General features: G+C 37.4%; 1 protein-coding gene across 39 annotated transcripts in view; it reads right to left on the bottom strand.

Moving 5' to 3' along the window:
• Positions 1 to 15,453: 15,453 nt before the first annotated feature.
• MEF2C (myocyte enhancer factor 2C) overlaps positions 15,454 to 21,082 on the bottom strand; it is a 182,564-nt gene continuing 176,935 nt past the window's right edge. For 31 of the 39 annotated variants that reach the window (XM_050795483.1, XM_050795460.1, XM_050795457.1 and 28 more), the window contains one exon: positions 15,454 to 19,346. In XM_050795483.1, the coding sequence (XP_050651440.1) occupies positions 19,025 to 19,346 (322 nt within the window). In that variant the 3' untranslated portion in view covers positions 15,454 to 19,024. The remainder of the gene's footprint in view (positions 19,347 to 21,082) is intronic. The other 8 variants (XM_050795486.1, XM_050795492.1, XM_050795485.1 and 5 more) reach the window with 1 other exon arrangement.

The raw sequence follows: 21,082 nt of genomic DNA, 5'->3' as shown, positions 1-21,082 counted from the left end.
AGTGTTCAAGGCAAGCATTGTGACTAAGCACTCCTGCAACAAGCATTCCTTGTTAAAGACTCTGAAGAGAAGGTGGTTTAGTGAAGGGGTTGAGTGACTTTTCCCTAAAGAAGCTTTGCAGCCTTAGCAGAGCTATGCTTTTCATGACCCCTTTCTGGAATCAATTTCATGGTTACAAACTATGCACGAACATCCCCAGTTGGTTTTCTACATTAAAAATACTGCCTCCATTTGAATTTTACCTGAATGCTGGTTACACCAAGTTCTTGCCTGTCACATTTTTAATGCATTAAGTCTGTATTCTGGCTCATTGTTGAGTCTTGTCATTTTGGCCAGAAAATGTAACTGCAGTGCTACTGACATTGTCCTAATGGTGTCTTTACATAAAATACAATTTTCTTAAACAAGGAAGAGAAGCAGCTTCAAGATCAGTGGCACCAACACTGTAAAGTGAGGGTTTTAACTTCACGACCTATTCAAACAGTTATCTGTGTCAGCATACGTGTGTGTGCACACACACAGACTTCAGAGACACAGGCAGAGAAAAACACAGGATAACATTCCACATCATTGTGAAGCTTCCAGAAGTATGAAGCTCAGGATTACATCTCAACACAGAGTACTGTTACAATATCCAACCTGCTCCTCCTCCTTTTGACATTTCTAAAGAAGCAAAAGAGCTCCTGCTGTTCAGACACTGCAGGAGAGGAACATACACTAGCTGTGCCCAAAGGGGTTTGCATTGTAAGCTGGATGAAAATAACTTCTCTATCTTTACTTGGAAAATTATTTTTTTTCCACATAAAATAAACACAGCAGAAAAACATGTCATTTCAGGAACGTAGTGTTTCACAGACCCCTAAGTCACTGCCATCACAATTTAAAAATCAGTTCTGGCATGCTGAATTGAAAAAACTGGGAAGAACCAGTTAAAAGAGGTATATAAATATAAAATCTAAATGTAAGAAACAACAACACAGGAGGCTGAGGCAGGAAGACTGCTTGAGCCAGGAGTTTGAGATTACAGTGAGCTATGACTGTACCACTGCACTTCAGCCTGGGTGACAGAGTGACACTCTTTCTCTCTAAAAAAAAAAAAAAAAAAAAAAAAGGAAAAAAAGAAAAGAAACAACAACAATGCAGTCATTAATACACAATAGATAAGTTTTCCTTGATCCGATGTCTTTGTTTTTAGAAAAATGTTACACATTTAATTGAAGTAAATAAAGAAAATAACCTATAGTATTTTGCACACTAAAAGCCTTGATTTTTGCGTAACTTTGAAGTATATGTTTTATTTTAACCTAGAGTTCCATTTTGATATTACTTATGACAACCCATGTGTTACTGCTATTGCTGTCATATAAGCTACTTGCTTCAGTTGGTAGAAGACGAGAAGTAAATTAGTCAAGATGTATGGTTGGACTCCTGTCCAGTAAGGACTACTTGGCTTGACTCTTTGCCAGAGCAACAGATCATATTTCGAACTCTTCTCAACAACAGAGGCTATTCCTTTTTTTGTTTGTTTGTTTGAGATGGAGTTTCCCTGTCGCTCAGGCTGGAGTGCAGTGGCAAGATCTCGGCTCACTGCAAGCTCCGCCTCCCGGGTTCAAGTGATTCTCCTGCCTCAGCCTTCTGAATAGCTGGGACTACAGGCACCCGCCACCATGCTGAGGTAATTTTTGTATTTTTAAGAGAGATGGAGTTTTGGCATGTTGGCCAGGCTGGTCTCTAACTCCTGACCTCAAGTTTCCCCCCACCTCAGTCTCCCAAGGTGCTGGGATTACAGGTGTGAGCCACAGCGCCCAGTCAACAGGGGCTATATTTTAATCAATTATTTTATTTTCCAAAGTACCAGAAATCATGCTGTTCTGCACCTAGGATTTAACAACTATTTGCTTAGGGAAGAAAAAAAGCAAAGAGAACATCACAGTCATCTCTTGGTCATCTCTTGGTCATGTCCTTTAGTTACAAGTGGCTGACAGGATCATATTCTGTGCTCAGCAATTCTCTTCTTTTCATGGTCAAAGTCTAACAGAATTTACACACTCGATTACTTAAGAACTTAGGAAAAGTTACTTCAAACTTTTTTGCTATGTTGTTCCTATTTCCCAGATACATGTATTTTATAATAGAAGAATGAGAAACTCATCAGTCAACTATTTCAAAATCCTTAATATTCAGCATTAGAGGGCACTGATCTGTAGGGGAAAATGCAAATGAACACATGAGAACATGTGATTCCTTCTTCTCCCATTCTTATTTAACCTCACATTTATGTGTAGTAATGGTGTACAAAATTACAAGTTACCTAGTTTGTACCTGATTCATTGACTTAAGATAGTTGAAGATTCTAACTTGCTTTAACATTTTTTTTTTTAAGCCAACTTAAAGCACTCTGGCTTCTTTCAGCTTATGGAGAGATGTTCTTGCTGGTATAGCAAACTTATATTATTAAATTAGCTGAAACGCTCTCAAACTGGTCCCCAGAGGAGCTGGGTAAAACAGCATGCAACATACAGGAGACTGGATTTGTAAGTAGAATACAACACCCGATAGTAAATAACTTGGGTATGTGTCAAATGTAAAGTCAGGCGCATGTTTCTGCAGAATTACTCACTTACTATGGGTGGAGGGAACCTCTCTTACAAAACTGTGCAACTCTTAAGTACATATGTATAAGTTTATGTGGAAATACTGCATAGATTATCTAGGAATGGGACATTGTTATCTGCTCATAGAATTGACATGAGAAATAATATTAACCTATCCATATGCTTACAAGACTACAAATAAAATGGTAAAATTCTATTGTATTTCTTCTTTCAAAATTCAACTTTGGATGGAATTGGAGACCATTATTCTAAGTGAAGTAACTCAGAAACGAAAAACAAGCATCCTATGTTCTCACTCATAAGTGGGGACTAAGCTATGAGGACACAAAGTCCTAAGAATGATACAATGGACTTTGGGGACTCAGGGGAAAGGGTGGGACAGGGGCAAGGGATAAGACTACGATAAAAAATTAATTAAAATTGAAAATAAATAAATAAAATTCAGCTTAATTTTATTTTTATGCATCTAAAAATAAAAATTATGGGCCAACATGGTAGCTTATGGCTGTAATCCCAGCACTTGGAGAGGTTGAGGCGGAAGGATTGCTTGAGCCCAGGAGTTTGAGATCAGTCTGGGCAATAGGAGGAGACCCAAGTCTCTACCAAAAACAAACAATAAAAAAAAATTGACCAGGTATGGTGGCACATGTCTGTAGTCCCAGCTACTCGGGGGCTGAGGTGGAAAGGTGGCCTGGGCCCTGGAGTTCTGACTTATAGTGAGCTATGATCATGCCACTGCACTCCAGCCTGGGCAACAGAGTGAGACCCTGTCTCAAAATAAAATATAAAATAAAATAAAATATAAAATGAAATAAAATACAAATTACAATAGAAATTATTGGTTTTGAGAACTAATGAAAATATTATGTTAGTTGCTAATCTTCGATTGAACTTAAGTCCTTAAGTTTTCCATAGTAATCAAGGAGTTTATTCGAAACCAGAAAATATTATCATAGTTTAAAAATTATTTTTTGGCCAGGTGCAGTGGCTCACACCCGTAATCCCAGCACTTTGGGAGGCGGAAGCAGGTGGATCTCTTGAGGTCAGGAGTTCAGGACCAGCCTGGGCAACATGGTGAAACCCCATTTCTGCTAACACTACAAAAATTAGCCCGGTATGGTGGCATGTGTGCCTATAATCTCATCTACTCGAGAGGCTGAGGTGGGAGAATCACTTGAGCCTGGGAGGTGGAAGTTGCAGTGAGCAGAGATTGCATGCAGTGGTGGCATCTGCACCAGAAACATTGTTTTTAAATGTGTGCCCATTCCACATGATGGCTGTGTTGCTATGTGTGATGCTATAATATATCCAGGTGACAATGGAGGCTGTCTGGAAAGTTCAGGCTTAGCAGCTTGATTCTAGTCATTGTCATTCAAAAATGAATTTTTACAAAGGCATGTACTGAGTGACCCAGATTATTCAATTGGCAACCACAATTTGTTTTTAGTTTGTTGCCCTTAAACAGGGCTGTCTTTATTCTGCCAGACCAGATGTCTAAGCCATTGACTACAGATCGAGAATCAGTAAAAATACAACATGTGTGGCCCTCAGAAGTATTGTGTAAGGTAAGGATAATGGCTTTCAATCCAATTCATTGTGGTGACAGGTCCTTACCACAGTTCTCCAGTCTGCCATTGAAGCTGAACGATTACTGCTTCCCAGTAGATACTGTCAGCTTTTGATTTAGTTAAATCATCAGTGAGCTAGGCCCAAATATTTAGGAAAACCTCTGTGAATAGAATTCCATTGAACTATTGGTTTTGCTTCATGTGGTGGAGTCAGGGACAAGGAGGTTCCCACAGGGGTAGCTGCCACTTTTTCATGTAAAGCCAAAATGCTGCCAGGGTCAGGCTGCCTGTACTCTTGATATACCATTTCCATTTGACTCACAATGCCTGTTGGGCATTCCTAGCTTGTTAATCATCAAGTTGGAGTTGACCTGAACTAAAATGGGAATGGCAGGGCAGACAGTCACAATGCTTGCACAGCTTTCAACAAGACCTTAGTAGCAGGTTAATAGCTTCCTTTTTTCACCGATGTTAGGCAGTGATGGTGTCTTGAGAGGTCCTGAAAATGACCTATCTGAGAATCTGGCAACCTTTAACTCTTTAACCGAAGCTGTGATTTCTTTTCTCCTCCTGGGTTTTTATTGTTCTTGACCACCCTAAAGAGAGGGTGCATGCAGTGATTCCTGTATGGGTCCTGTCTATCATTGATGGAACAGGGAACTATAGGCACATACCACCTTAATTTCATTACATGTTCAGACGTGGAAGTCACAATAGTACATAGTAGTAGCATAAATGCCCCGCCCATAAGGTCAATTTAGCTTATCTTGTCTACTGTGAACTTTGTGTAGACTCCATCAGTTGAATTCAGGTGCATTTTTCCCTACAGGGATACAGGTCAAGGAGTCTAACACACGCGCATCAAGGGGTACAGTAGTAGTACCCAGATCGTGCTATTCTCCAGCTGTGAGGTTGGGAGGTGCAGGGTTGCTGGTGAGGCTAATCCATTGATGGGGATAGTAGGAGGAAATATAATTCTTAGCCTTTTCCTTCCCCTTGACCCTTGACTCTAGGATGGATATCTTAACCCCAGTGCTGCTTCCTTCTCTGTTCACCTTTGGCGTCTGGAGAGTGCCTAGGTCCAGGGGTCCCTTTCTTTTTGTCCTTATCTATGTCACTACATTTTGTCTTGTGAGCTTTCAGCCACCCAGCGTCCAATGCCTCATTCTTGTTGCTAGGCAAGTTTGACGGCAGCAGAGACAGGCATGGCCAGCCCTGTGCAATCTGGCAAAACTTTGCATTCACTTTTGCTTTTGAGAGGCTGCCTGCTCATGGTGCAACCAAACTTCTAATGTTTGCAGTTCACCTGAAGGTCTATATTGATGAGCAAAATCCCTATTTCTGACATCACTTATTTCAGTTTTAGGAATTGCTTGACTCTATAGCCACAGCCACACTATCTTTTAGCTGGAGTTTTCTGTTCCTTTGTAATGTTAATATATCTTCCTCTGCCCATTTGTAGGAGAGTGAGCAACAACTAAGACACCATTTCTGTAGCTTGCTTCAATTTTAGCTCTCATTGTTTATCCTCATTAACAAGTAAAACAGTGGGAACTCTTACCCACTTCCACCCATACCCCATCTACCACTTGGGCAAGAATGTTAGCTATTGGATTCCAGGGGGTCTTATCATATCTTTGAATGAAAACGGTGGGAGCCTTGTTCTTCCTTTTTAAAAAAGAAACATGTTTCTGCCACCAACCTATTCCCCCACCAAAAGTTAGAAGTTATTGAGTAAGTCTGTTACTGTTTGATAAAGGTTGGCAGAAGACATGAGACTCCTAAGTCAGACAAAAGTATTTATTTCTCATGGCACCACAAACAGCATGAGCATCAACATATTTGCATTGATTCCTTTTGTCCTCAGTTCTGTGTGATATGGTGGTGTGATATAGCTCAGATGGTTGCTATGTGCACAGTGGGTTCGTGTAGCTGAGGATTGCTAAGTTTGGGAAATTCACCACTTTTATAACAAGCAGTAAAAAAGCCCACTTTTTGTCTCAGAGGAAGATTTTACCCTATCCTTCAAGGCTGCTCACTGCAAATCCAATCTTGAGAAATGACCTGATTAAAGAGTAGTCTGGTCTTGAGGCTGGGTGCAGTGGCTCACGCCTGTAATCCCAGCACTTTGGGAGGCTAAGGTAGGCAGATCACTTAGGGTCAGGAGTTCAAGACCAGCCTGGCCAACACAGTGGAACCCTGTCTCATGCCTGTAGTCCCAGCTACTCAGGAGGCTGATGCAGGAGAATTGTTTGAACCCCAAAGGCAGAGGTTGCAGTGAGCCAAGATCGCAACACTGCACTCCAGCCTGGGTGACAAAACGAGAAGATTAGACTGGTCCGGCATTTGCATTCCTGGCAAACCCAGCAAGATGTGTATCAATGGGAGAGACCCATAGAGGATTGTCTCCCAACAATAATACTTCTTCATAATAATTTCATTTTTGAATCTGTTTGAACATATTTTAAATTATTTTTAAAAATTGCATTTAGAAATTTTTTAACATTTAGCTCATTACTCCTAGTGGTTGGTACCAGGTAAGGAGAGTAATCATTTACTATCCCCAGTTACTCCCTAGAACCTTTCAGCTCTGTTGGAGGTATATTTATTTTTCATTAAGATTCTGTGAATGTGTAGTGCTATATAGTGTGCTAAAATAGGTAAATAGGTAAATACTGAGTGATGCACATGTGTGTGTGTATGTATATGTATATGCACATACAAATAACTATATATAAAAATCTATGCATAATGTGCATAACAGTTGTGTATATATATATGTGTGTGTATACATAGTTTTAAAAACCCTTATAACATCCCTAAATATAGATATTATTTCCATTTACAGATGAAGAAACTGACCAAGAGTGGTTAAAATTTTTTTTTCATAACTTGTAGCTGGCCAAGGGGGCATTAAACACAAGTGTCAAAGTTTGTAACCTTTTGACCATACCATGACACGATACAGATTAAAATATTTCTTTATAATAAGTTATATATTACTAAGGACTTAAGACATTACTTACTACATAATTAAAATAGCACAAGATCACAATTGGAGATTATTTTAATCTAGATGATGGTTTATAATAAAACAAATGCTGGTGTTTGGGTATCTCTATGGGACCCTTGCTTGCTCACCTTTTCTACACAAGTGCACCTTTATATCCTCTTCTTCAGCTGAAGAAATATTGGGAGTAATACAATGGTCACTCTTCGATGTTATACAGGAGAAACAGCTGTCATCCTTATAGTGTGACCTTATAAATTAGACCCAGATATCTACTTTCTAGAATGCAGCTTTCTTATATTCTTTCTGCTTGCCCTCAAAAACTGATGTTTGCTTGTGTTGGGTGTGCACAGCCTTGTGGTGGTGACAGACAAAGGAAAGCAAAAGCCCACATGGGAAATCTTTTGCTATCATGGAGTTTGTTTTCTGAGACAAATATCCATGTAGATAAAATCAAGCCTTCTTTTCTACTGTTGATTGTATCAATCTGATTCATGTTCATGAACTATATATATACATTGTTTATGTGTTTTACATATGTATTATGTGTGTGTGCATATAAATGCTAAATGTCAATTAGAATTATATACACGTATTTGATCAAATGCATTAACAGTTTCTAATGCTTCATGCAAATAGTTTCTAATGCTTCATGAAGAATCTTTTGTTTTAATGTTTGACATCTTTTTTCTTAATAATTAAGTGAATATTGCAATGTCTACTGCCCTCCTCCCATTGAAGCATTTTTTTTTCTATTGATCATATGTACTTTTCTCTGAAATTCATACACTCATGAAATTCCACTGGTAGCTTCAGAGGACTTAAGCAGATAGGCCTTGCACTTAATTTCACTAAGTGCACCTCAAAATGCACCTGGGACTTTTATTTTTATTTGTGTTGTCCTTTATTTAACCCTCAAAGATGAATGGCTGAATGATCAGTTCTATAGGAAGGTGCTTTAATATTACTGGTTGCATTGACTGTCATTCTTGGTACTATATATACTGAAGCTTCAAATAGTTTCCCTGGGGTGAAAATTAATGAAGTCTCTTTTTGGACAGTCTAGAGACAAAATATAAGAATTTTAGCTTTCTTACTCTTTTTTATCTTCTGAGGTTTAACATTATGTCGAGCAAGAGTTAGTAAGAATATGGTATAAGACCCTGGATAGCAAAATAATCAAACCATTTAATATTCTACAAGAAATAATATCTTCATCTTTGAAGTAGTCAGTTTACGTGATGTGTATTGTTACACGACATGATCAGTCTCAATGTAATTATATTAGATTACTGCTACTACTTTAGCATTTGTATTAACTTGATCAGGATTGAGCTGAAATTTACCTCCCTTTATCTATGGTAATTTAACAGTACAGCAAATATTATAGTGGAGTATGTTCAAAGTATTTAAGAGAACTAACATTCTTTCAGTAGTTTATCTTGATTTGAATCAGGGCTCAATGGAAGCATAATGATTATCTGTATTGAAGCAGGCCCTCATACACTTCAACAGGAGATACCTTAGAGTGGCAGCCCTACTACTATTTCTTACATAATATTCTGAATTTGAGATTTCTCTTCATATAAGCATTTTAAAATTGAGTTAAAATTTACACAGAGTGAAACACACAGATCTTAAATGTACACTAGGTGAATTTTAACAAATCATCCCAGTCAAGATATATAACATTTCTGTCACTGAAGTAAGTCCCTTGGTGCCCCCTTCTAGTCAGTTCCCACTGCCACCAACAGGCAACCACTGTTCTGATTTCTATCAGCATAGATTAGTTTTGTCTGTTCTTGAACTGTATATAAATGCAATTATACAGTTTGTTCTCTTTTGTGTCCAGATTCTTTCATGCAGTATAATCCTCACATAAATTTTAATGAGTGATTTTAATAATTGTTATCACAATTAGCACTGAAATTAGTTACATTCTGGTTTATCTAATAACTAGTCATATATAATTTTTAAATACAGAAGTTCAATGTAACATGTCTCCTAGTTCTTGATTTTATATTTCATATGAACTTTCTCTTCTATTCTCAGAGTCTACAAAATGCATTATTTAAAAGGCAGGAAGAAAATTGGGCTTTATCAAGGTAGGTGAGGAAGGGCTGTTGTGTATGTCTTTCTATTGTCAGTACATGTAAAGTGGACTCTGGAGAAGACACACTGGTTAGAAGACAAAAATCATTTTCTTCTGAGTTCTTTCGTAGTCATTAAACTCAAAGGACAAATATCATTACTGGTTGGAGTATTCAGGAGAGAGATGGAAGAAACTATTCTCTCTCTCTCTCTCTCTCTCTCTCATAGCTACAGAGTCTTGCTCTGTCCCCCAGGCTGGAGTTCAATAGTGTAATCATAGCTCACTATAACCTTTAATTCCTGGGCTCAGCCTCCAGAATAGCTATGACTACAGGTGTGCACCATCATGACAGGCTAATTTTTAAATTTTTTGTAGAGACAGGGGTCTCACTATGTTGTTCAGGCTGGTCTTAAACTCCTGAGCTCAAGTGATCGACTCACTTCAGCCTCCCAAATGATTGGGATTACAGGGTATAAGCTACCACTCCTGGCCAGAAAGTATTATTCTTTATTTTTGGAAAAAAAAATTTATTTTAATTGACAAATAACAATTGTACATATTCATGAGGGAAAGCATTATTCTTTTATTGCCAGTAGAACTCTGAAGTAAAGAAAATGTTTTCGATTGGCTCAAATAATTTTTTTTCACATGCAAAGCACATAAACCAGGATAGTAAATGGAAAGAATGAAAAGATGGAAAATAGTGAAAAATATTATTTTCAGCCTCCCAAAACTTAATTGGAAATTTAGCTGATGAATTTGAAAGTACCAAAAAGTAACATAATCTCCATGCAATTTCAGCCGATTGTTATGGACACAGGACACAGGAGTTGGTAAGGATGACATGTTTTCTGTGTTCTAATACTATAGCTGGGTTGGTCGTAGGGGAGGAGGTTACAATGACAATGAGCAAGGAAGCAACAGAAATTCAGCAAAGATCCCTAGATTTATAGCCTTAATATTAGATGGCTGATAGGATAAACTGATTATTAACTAGGCAGAGTAAATTAAACCTTATGGGATGAATTCTAAATTCATATTTGTGATTTAATTATAGAAAACTGCTTGCTTGAGTAAAGCTCTTTGGCCAGTTAGTGTAGTCAATAGAGAAGCAAACTGCTAACCTTAAGGTTGTGGTCCTGTCATCCAGAACTGACAGCTGAAGCCGCCTGTGCCTGGAGAATCCTAGAGGCGAGTCTATCAGTCCTGAGGTTTGCTCTACACACTGGCGTTTTCTTTCCAAAGGCCGCTTCATTAGAGGAGAGTTCCCTATAAATCTATTCAGTGTGTGGCATTTGCTTTTTTGGGGAAGGCTTATTTTCAAACTAAAATCTTAAAAAAAAGAAGTAGCATATTATATAGTTCAAAAATAAAAACAATATTTAAAAGTATGTGTTGTTAAATCTTTCCTCTCATTCACCTCTTTCCCCAAACCCTTACCACTTTGGTAACTACTTTCTTCATATCTGTTTTTTTTTTTTAAGTTTTTAATTTTTTTTAAATGGAGTCTCGCTCTGTCACCCAGGCTGGAGTGCAGTGGCACAATCTTGGCTCACTGCAACCTCCATCTCCTGGGTTCAAGCAATTCTCCTGCCTCAGCCTCTCGAGTAGCTCGGATTGCAGGTGTGTTAGCACCCCAGCTAATTTTTTAATTTTTATTTCTAGTAGGATGGTGTTTCACCGTGTTAGCCAGGTTGGTCTCAAACTCCCGACCTCAGGTGATCCACCTGCATCGGCCTCCCAAAGTGCTGGGATTACAGGTATGAGCCACTGTGCCCGGCTGTATTTTCATTTCTTTGTGTATTCTTCTAGGGTTTCTTTTTGCAAATTTAAGAAAACTTATTGTTTTGGTCTCCTCTTTTTCTTACCTGAAAGGTACCATGCTCTATACACTGCTCTATTATTGCTTTTTACCTAATGATATGTTCTGGAGTTTTCCGTATCAGTACATAGAGGCTTTAGTTTGTTTTGTGTTTTTCAAAAAATGGTTACATAGTATTCAATTGGGAGGATGTATCACAATTTACTTAAGCACTCTTGTAGGGATAGGCACCTTCCTTATACTTTAATCAAGAATATTACACATATAAGCTTTTGCATACACATAGGTTTGCATTTCCAAACAGGGCTCTCTCCCTTGTAAAAATAAATGAGCATATCATATAGAATATTTCTGGAATAAATGTTTGAAGAAAGTAATTGTTTCTGTAACTATCACTTCTAGAAAAGTCTATGTTTTGATATATTTAGCACTAGTAGTGTGAAGCTTTGGGATGAATACCTGCACAGCTCGACTTTCTCTGTAAGTGGAGTATGTGCTTTGAGCATTAGCAATGTAGGGTCCTACCAAATTATCTTTTGAGAATGTGATATTCCTAAAGAAATAAAATAGCCATCATAGGGAAAATCATAGGGAAAATCAGAACTTTGTTGATTTCTTTTACCATCATTTTACGGAGTAGCATTGTGTTTACTTTGAGTAACTTGTGGGAGAGTGGGGCTCCCAATCTTTTCAGTGATTAGCACCTATTAAGTCTTAATGGAACCTCAGCAACCCTCTGAGTTAGTGATAAACTCTGTGACTTAGAGAAAATCAGTGCTTAGAGGGAATAAATAAGTTTACAAATGTTACTTAGCTTGTGAGGGGCATAGTTGGTTTAATTATTAACCAAGACCTCTCAAAGAAAACTGCACTCCTGTCACAGTGTCATCAAGTAGGTTAAATAAGGTCATGTAGGTCAAGTCCATTGTAGGGAAGGGACTGTTAGTGTCATGCCCCCACTCACACACCAACTTCAGTGTGTTTCCTCAGGTTGCCCCTACCATTGCAATCTCCCAGGCACTGGCTCTCCCTTGGTGGAACGTGCCAAGGGAACTAGCAAGGCCCCTACATTTCTGGCCCTGGAGTGTTTGAGCAAAGTGCTCTCCTAACTACTTTTTATTCCATGTAGAATTGTCCCACTAGTGTTTCCTCCCATTTCAGTCTGGCCTTTGTACTGAGTTGCCAGATTCAAAGGGTGAGCATCCTTTCTAGAAGTTGGCTACTAAAAATGGGTATAAGAAGGCTGGAAGTTCTTCCTCCAGTCTGAAGCAATACAGACTGGGTAAGAGATGGAGCTGATGATTTGGCAGCCAAGGTTATCGTTAAGATCAGAAACTACTTTAAGACGAGAAACAGTGACCATTTCCCATGATTTCCTAATTCTAACTCTTAACAAAAGTTCCCAGGAAAGAGGCTGTGCTTGGGACAGGAGAAATTAAAGAGCAGCCTCATTTTCGGTGATGGAGATATTTGCTCTCAGGCAATACGGACAGCTGGAATCCAAGGGATATGCACAGTAGGGAAGCAAACTTGGCTTTCCTCCTTCATCACTGGATCTTGTTTAGAAGTCAATCTGCAAGGATAACACATAGGAAAGATGCCATAGAAATATGCAAACAAAATGGAAAAAGGGTTTTCTCAAATCACAAGATGAAAATTCAGATGCTGTGTTCTGAATAGGGTTCCCTTGCCAAATTCAGTATTTCTATTTAATCCAGACTTTCAAACATAATTGAAAGAAAAAAAAAAACCCCACACATCCAAATCAGGCCAGCATTTACTGATATCCTGAGTTTAAGTCTTTATTTACAACATTCTCATATTCTAACTCAACATACTGAAAACTGAAGTGACTACCTTCCTCACAAAGCAGTGACCTCTCAATTTCCAATTTGGACATTACTAGGATCCTAATCATTTAAGCCTAAAACTGTAAACTTTAACAATTCCTTATCTATCACCATTCCTACCATTAATCTAACCATTTACTGAATTCTGACAATTTTCTCTCTCCTAAATCTTTCAATTAATTGCTTAAGCCGAATTCTTTTAAATTTGTGATTATACATACAATCAGAGGCAAACTAACTCTTCCAGTCTTGTCTCTCACTGCTCCCTACACACGGCTATACTTTACCTAAACAGAAAGGCCCACCATTCCTGCAAGTTTGTCTCTTGCTTTCCTATCTCTGTACCCTTTGTATCTACTATTTCTTCCTTGTGAAATGCCCTCATCCAGGGATGGTGTCATAATTCCAGGGCCCACTGCAAAATGAAAATGTGGAAGTCCTTGTTGAAAAAGCAAAACAAAAGGTTCCCTCTGTTAAAGGTACTAAAATATAAAACAGTTCGCTTTTTCCTGTGTATTTCCTCTGCTCAGGCACATGCTTTATTGTCCTATTGAACTTTACTTACAACATTCAAACTCAAACATAGAATTATTAAGGATAATTTTATTACCAGGATATTATCAGGATAATGATAGCAGAACACGAAATGAAACACAAGGTAGGGCCGTGTGTGACTGCAGGGATCACATGCCCACAAACAGCCTTGAACTCATCCCCTTCTGGGCCTTTCTCAATCCTGCCCACCTTCAAAATCAAGTGAAAGGCTTCCCCTGCTGGGTGGATGAGGAAGTGTCCAGGATCTGAGCCTCTGCTCTGCTCTGCCCCAGGATGGCCAGAGTGGCTCCCGCGTAGTACTTCGTAGACTTCCCTGAGAATGCCTTTTATCTCCTATTAGTTTATAAGTTTCCTAAGATAAAGGGCTACATCTTCATTCATCCTGGAATCACCACATGAGTTACATATAATAATAGCTTAATAAAAGTTTGCTGAAAATGAATACAAGAGAACAAAGCAAAAAGCACTGTTATTTTGAAGCCATAGGCAACATTTCCCCGAACTGCATTTGTTTCGGGGCAGATATCACTACTAATGCAAGAGTCCAAGTTCTCCAGCTGGCTAACTGGTGGTGTCTTGTTTTCCTTTTCAGTTTTTAATCTTTGTATTGATCTTTTTAAGGACATTCCCCTTTAGAGATTACTATTGAATGTTAATAATGAATATCTTTGATAGTCTCTAAAAATGTATGAATTCACTAATGTATTCAGATTTATAAGCCCATGTTTTCAACCTTTAGAAATTACTCTGATGAAGAAAAAGGAAGTGCTTTTGGAAACACTTCCTGCAGATTTTAGTTAAAAACTAACTTATTTTATGGTACTGCTTTTCACAATAACTTGAAAAATTCTGTACATTTAAACAGGTTATCAGAGATCTTCATGGAACTTCTTTGATAAAGAAGTTGAACCATTCAATAAGAACCTTAAACTTCCAACACTGGCTGAATTCTGTAATACCCTAAGAACTGTTATCCAATTCACACCCCTCCCACGCACACATATCCGTCTTTTCATGTAATAGTTTGAGTTGAAAACTGAGAAAGCTCATTTGTGCTTGTGGCATAAGCTGCTTTTTAAAAAACCCAATAAAATTGAATAAATTTAAGCAGAAAAACATTAATTTAAAAAAATGCACCACGGACACTGCATCACTAAGAAAGCCAGTAACTTTACTGAATTGTCTGCAAAATACAAATTATACCTTATTTCCAGCAGGAGAAACTTTTGAAAATTTCCCACTTTTATTCACTACAGACAGCTGAATTAAGTCCCTTGAGATACACAGATGTGGTTTAACTTAGTTATAACATCTTGTCATCTAGTGGCGACAAAGTCCAGCTTATGCCGCTGTGAGCCTCTATTTGAATATTTGTTGCAAATGCTTGTATGCCCTCATTTACAAGCGATTTTAATTACTCTCATTTAATGGAAACAAGTCCCCAGGAAAAGAAAAAGAAGAAAAATGATACAGCAAACCATCTGAAGCAATCCAAGTCCTACGCCTACAGTGACCCAGGTCTACTTTGCTTGAAGAGAACACTGGTACTGCATTCAAACCACAACAGAATCCGTCACTTAACTGACCTCTCTGAATTAAACTGAGGTATGAATCAATTTGAGGTATGAACAGGGAAGGCAAAATGCAATACCAGATTATGAAAATAACCAAAATGGAAAAATTTGATGTAGAAGATATGTGGCTTGGATTGCTCCACATCTTTGGTTAAAACATATTAAGAAAAGCCTTTAATTACATCTGTAGTCTGAAGCATTCTAACAGACACCAGTATTCCAGCAATCTTCAAAAGATCTGTAGTGGCAGGAAATTAACGCCATAAAAGTGACGACATCACGGCAGATGGCACAAACGAGAACAGATGAAGTATACCATGCTTAGGCAACAGCCTTTATTGAGGGTTCAAGTGGCTTCTTCTTTAAAAAAAAAATGTTTTTTAAAGAAAGAACTACAAAGCATTTACTCTCTGGAAAAACAAACAACAAAATAAAGAGGGCAAAAAATGCTATCTCTAAGTTAAAAGATGGGCATGTAAGAAAAACAAATACATAAAAGTGTGTGAGGGCAGACATTCTTTTAAAGTGTCTTGGAATTTTGTTTCTTCATTCTCACTTTAGTTAACCTTTAAATGATCTGAGGATGACAGGTATTTTTATATTCATCATTACAAAATGCTAAATTCCACCTTTGGGAAAAAATAAGCCATTTTACTAAAAAACACAATTTTTATAAAGGTTGAAATAAACAGCCTCCACGCGGCAATGCATACAATATACAGGTTGTGCAGCTTGTGTATATTGCATCACTGTTACCAGCATTCAAGCTTCATATTACTAAAAGTCTTTTAAAATAGGATTAGATATAACAATACTTGCAGCCGTGTAAAATGCCACTTATGGTTCTTTTACTTGCAATGAAGAATGTTGCCTAAAATGTTACTCTAGGACGGGTTATGTAAAATAATACTCCCTCAGGGCTCTGCCCTAAAGTCTGGAATACAAAGGATTTACTGTGATTAAAAACCATACTAGCTTTGCAAATACAATAAATGGTAAATTACAGATAAGGTATAAGGGTAAAGATAGACCAAGATTGTTTACAGAAAGTGACTCATCACAATCAAAATTGTGCTTCTTCTCATTAAATCATCTTTAAAAAATTCTCAGATTATCCCTTCGCTATCATGCCACCACTTTATAAGAATTCAGTAGTGGGAACAAGAGATGACTGGCATCCATTTTCAAGTGATTCTGTTCTCTTCATGTTCTTATAAAACTATTGTCAGAACTGCTATAAATAGCCAAGGCTTCTGCTGGTACTTTAGCTTACTTTATCTTCAACATTAAAAATTCACTTTTTCTTTGTTGCTGAGGCAAATTGCAGGTTAAAAAACTAATATGGCTATTTCTTCATATTTTCATATAATGACCCTTTCCCACCCACTGGTATCTACTGATATTGATATACTAAAGTATTTTGAAATGACAAAGAACATTTGTGACATGTTTGCATATTTTATACACATCAAGTTAGAAGGATGGGTTGTAAGGATGGGATCAAGTCTATGGTGAGGAAAATGATTTTCTTATTTTTTTCCCCTGTGCGTGTGTGTGTATGAGTGTGTATATTTTCAGGGATGTTTTTGTTTTTCCTCTGCATAAATGTTATTCTTTCATGTTCCATCCATGGATACCTTGAGTAGTGGGATATATATGAAATGGTTGATAGATTTTTTTTTTAGTATATAAAACATTAGTACAAGGCAGGCTAGCATCCTTTATGGATACAACCAAAGGTGCATTGTGGTCTAATTGTGGATTTCAGATCAAGTTAAGAAAAATATAGCCTAGTTAATAAGGTCTCTTGGCTTCTGCCACCCAGCGGCAGCCTTTTACAATGAGAAACACATAGCAACTATGCAAGTAAAAGAGAAAAAATGGATAAGAAATGTCCTACACATGATATAGCAGTGTTGATATTACTGCCTATATCTTCTTTGCTGTGTATGTCAATGCATATGATTGGAGATGAATCGACAGATCTTCACATTCCAAGAGAAGGAAAATCTTTCCTAGACTGAAATATCTTTTAAACAATATATATTGACTTTCTTATGGCACTCACTTATTAAAGGGTCTGGAAATTAATCCCTTATAGACGAATATTAGACAAGAGTCATTTTTTTAAATTAAAAAAAGGGACATAGAGAGGTTCTTTATGGGATTTCTTGAAATGGCTATTAAATCTCTTTATTGAAGAAAAAATAGATGACATACATGCTTTATGCAGAAGTGACATTTGGGGGTCCTGACACACCGGGATTGTTCAACAGTCCTATATTGCTGACAAGATTGTCAAGGGTCAGTTAAAATAATTAAAAACGGATGACAAAGCAACTATCCCTTTACCTGCTTCCTTCTTGTCTAGCACCCAGTCTTTCACATTTTTCTTCTGTGGGAATTTATAACTTATTCACCAAGTAAATTCCATATCACTTGTTTCTAGGGCCATATTTGCAGGACATGTGCCCCAACATAGCTTCTCTATTCTGGGCATATTTCTAAAAAGCGTATCAAATTCTAGGCTGAAAACCAACCAGATGATTTAGAATATGGGCAAGTTAGGATATGCACTTACTGAATTCCAAGATGCATGGTGAAATGGTGAGATCAGAAAGGGGCCCTGCATTTGATAAAAATGCAAAAAACAAAATAAAAATAGCATGAAAGAAACTAGTATATACAATGGATGTCAGTTGACCCAATAGATTGTTAATGTATTAAAAACAATTTAGGGTGTTGCAATGTGATATGTTCTAACCCCACAGGTTATCCTTTTGACAGCTGACCTTAAACTTATAAAATGTATGCAGAGTAAAAGAAAACAGAAAGAAAATAGTTACTCAAATGTGCAACTGCACAAATATACCCCCCTCCCGCTATTAAGATAACAAAACTTCTGCTATTACCATAATATTATATATATTAGAAAGCTATACACAAGCATGTTAATTTCACAGATTTTTTTAAAAGATTCTTAATATTTTATATAATTAGAAATACACATTTCAAAAACAAAACTTCTACAAAGAGAAAACAGTTATCTTGGTTAGCAAAGCATGGAGTTCTTCATGGCTTAGGGTAGTGCTTTCTATACAAAAAGTCCTTTTTGGTTTTTTACAGGACTGTTTAAAATATTAGCGAAGCTATCAAGGGGAAAAAAACACATTTTGGCTTAAGTAAACTACAAAAAGCCACAAATGCTTTGCAAACTCTGTCTTACCTTTTATATGAAAATAAGCAAAATGTAATGTACATATTTTTATATTTTTATTTAATAAGAGATGCAGACCCAGATTTATTTATTTAATTAAATACGTTAGCCCTCCAACTCCACATTTTTTTTTTAAATAGGTATGGTCCTCTTTTAATGGTCTTTGATCCTTTTTAATGAGTGCCATACGCCAATGATATGCCTGCAGGTTTGTGAGCATTCTTGGTATGTCAGGTGACCTGGCGTGTTCCTAACATTTACCAATGGCCACCCATTACCGGGTCTGTCCAAGCATCTATACATTTTTCTATATGTTGCATAACAGCTGCTCTCTCTTTCAGTAAAGATCTGCCGCTTTTGGCAAATGTTTCCTTTTGTCTATTTACATGTAAATAACGTTGAACCTGCAACATGACACTATCTATTGTAACATACATTTTGCAAAGGAGCACAACAGTGAAAAGAAGTTAGCCTTAAAATCTATTTTGTACAAGTGTTCTGTTGTACAACTCAAGTGCTAAGCTTATCTCAGCATTTCTGTTTATCTTTATACTGTATCACTGAGGCAATTTAAAAGTACTTTTACAAAACAGAGTACCTGACTTTTTTTTTTCCACACACGGCACATATAATGCATATCGACCCCCCTTCCCCATTAAGGTATAGCACACACACACACTGCAAGAAAAAAAAAAAAAAAAACTAGTAAGTAATAATCTGATCATGTTGCCCATCCTTCAGAAAGTCGCATGCGCTTGACTGAGGGACTTTCCCTTTCGTCCGGCGAAGGTCTGGTGAGTCCAATGGGGGAGTGGAATTCGTTCCGGTGATCCTCTCGGTCGCTCCCGTCGTACGAACTGCTACAGCTGCTCAAGCTGTCAACAGGAGATCTCCCCGCCTCGTGGCGCGTGTGTTGTGGGTATCTCGAAGGGGTGGTGGTACGGTCTCTAGGAGGAGAAACAGGTTCTGACTTGATGTTGAGGCTTTGAGTAGAAGGCAGGGAGAGATTTGAACTCTGAGATAAATGAGTGCTAGTGCAAGCTCTGTAGGAGGAAAGGAAACCCAGTTACAGATGAAGGAGGCCTGGAGGCCCCAGGAACTCACAATTACATCAAACATCAGCTTAAAGACTCGCATAGACACCAGAGCATGCCCAGAGTGAAGAGAACGTGCTTGGAAGCACATAAGGGCATCGCCTTCTTAGGGCGATTTAGGATGCCTTTGTTGATTTGCCCGGTAGTAATTACAATATTTAACTGGTCCAGGCCTCATGAAATATATCTCTAGTCTCTGACAGGCTCCCTAAACATTCAGTTTACCATTTCAGAAAGGTTTAAGACACAATGGAAAAAGCATTTTCTGTGTTCGTGGACTCTATCCCTAGACTAGTTCCAAAAATTAAATTTCTAAGCCTTTAGATACAGTGTTTAGCTCTGGAATTAGACTTCCTTGATTTACTAATGCTTGTGTTTGAATATTAATTTTAAAAGCTTATTATCAATATAAATATTTGCCTCTAATTAATAAGCACATACAGATGGAGTTACATAGTCTTCAGAGAAAGTGAAGGGAGTTCAAATTTTAAATGACTAGAACTCAAATGCTACACAATAACTGTATCTGGTAAAAAGCATGGGAGGTGGAAAAAAGGGAAAAGGTGAGGGAAATTGAAAATTTTCTGCAGAAAGTTTAAATGTTGGTTTTAAAACACTTAGACTTTCTACTCCATTAAAACTGATAATTTGACTTTCTTCATCCTTTTGCAGTTAGGTGAGATGAAAATACTCTGTGTTCCACAATTACCTCAATTTTATTAATGCTAGTCACTCCCTGATGGAATTCTTAGGCTACCACTCCTCTTATGTATCTTTGGTATTAGTCGATGAATCTGGTGTTGCCTAAGGAAAGCTTGTTGCGAAGAAGGATGTAGTGTGATTTTACTGTGTTTATAATCCTTAATCCTCATATATTCCCAGAGAGAATAATTTTTCCTTCTTCCAAAATCTGGGAAAATTTAGAAACTTGGAATTCTAGAGGAAAAAAGCATTAAGCCCTTAAGTGTAGATGAGCAATCACAATGACTTTGATCAGGATAAACCATAGTGACATTGCTGGCATCAATTTTAAGATGCTTTTACTCTTCTTACACTGATTACACTGACTTCCACAGCTAGAGTCAGGATTACTTGACTATATTGTCAAGGGAGTACGGTACTCTCTTTTATTGAGGAAGAATCCAAGTGAAGAATTATCCATACAGACACACCCATTTTAAACAAAGGAAAGCGAGCCTACTTACTAATGTATGTAATTACGCTGCTTTCCAGTGGAGAGAACTAGTTGGGACTAACAATGTCATTATGAGCACTGAGAGAAAAAGTATATATTTCAGAAAAAAAGGGGAGTAACTTGGGGCTGGCTTTTTGGGAGATGTGATACAAACTCAAGATGTATAGTGATATAAAATTAGTCGGAAACGAGTTTATCTTTGAGTGATGTTTTGTACAAAAGCACCACCTACTGGCAAAGAATTACTTTCCTTCTATTAATAAATAGGTGAGCTAATGTAGAGAATAATATAAAGGAGAATTATTTGTTTCCTTAATAAGCGTTTCTTTCTCTACCTTTTATGATCTTATATAATCAAAGCAGTGTTAGCATTTACATAAAGAAACTACACTAAGTGTATATAATTTTCAAATACCTGTTTATATTTGGAGCTATTTATTTGTAGCTTATTATTTTATAGTCTTAATCAGTTTACTAATTTTCCAAAATT

The sequence above is a fragment of the Macaca thibetana genome, chromosome 6 (assembly GCF_024542745.1).
Source record: "Macaca thibetana thibetana isolate TM-01 chromosome 6, ASM2454274v1, whole genome shotgun sequence".
NCBI lineage: Eukaryota > Metazoa > Chordata > Mammalia > Primates > Cercopithecidae > Macaca > Macaca thibetana.
Note: the sequence above shows the minus strand (reverse complement) of the source record. Positions and strands in the feature narration are given on the sequence as shown.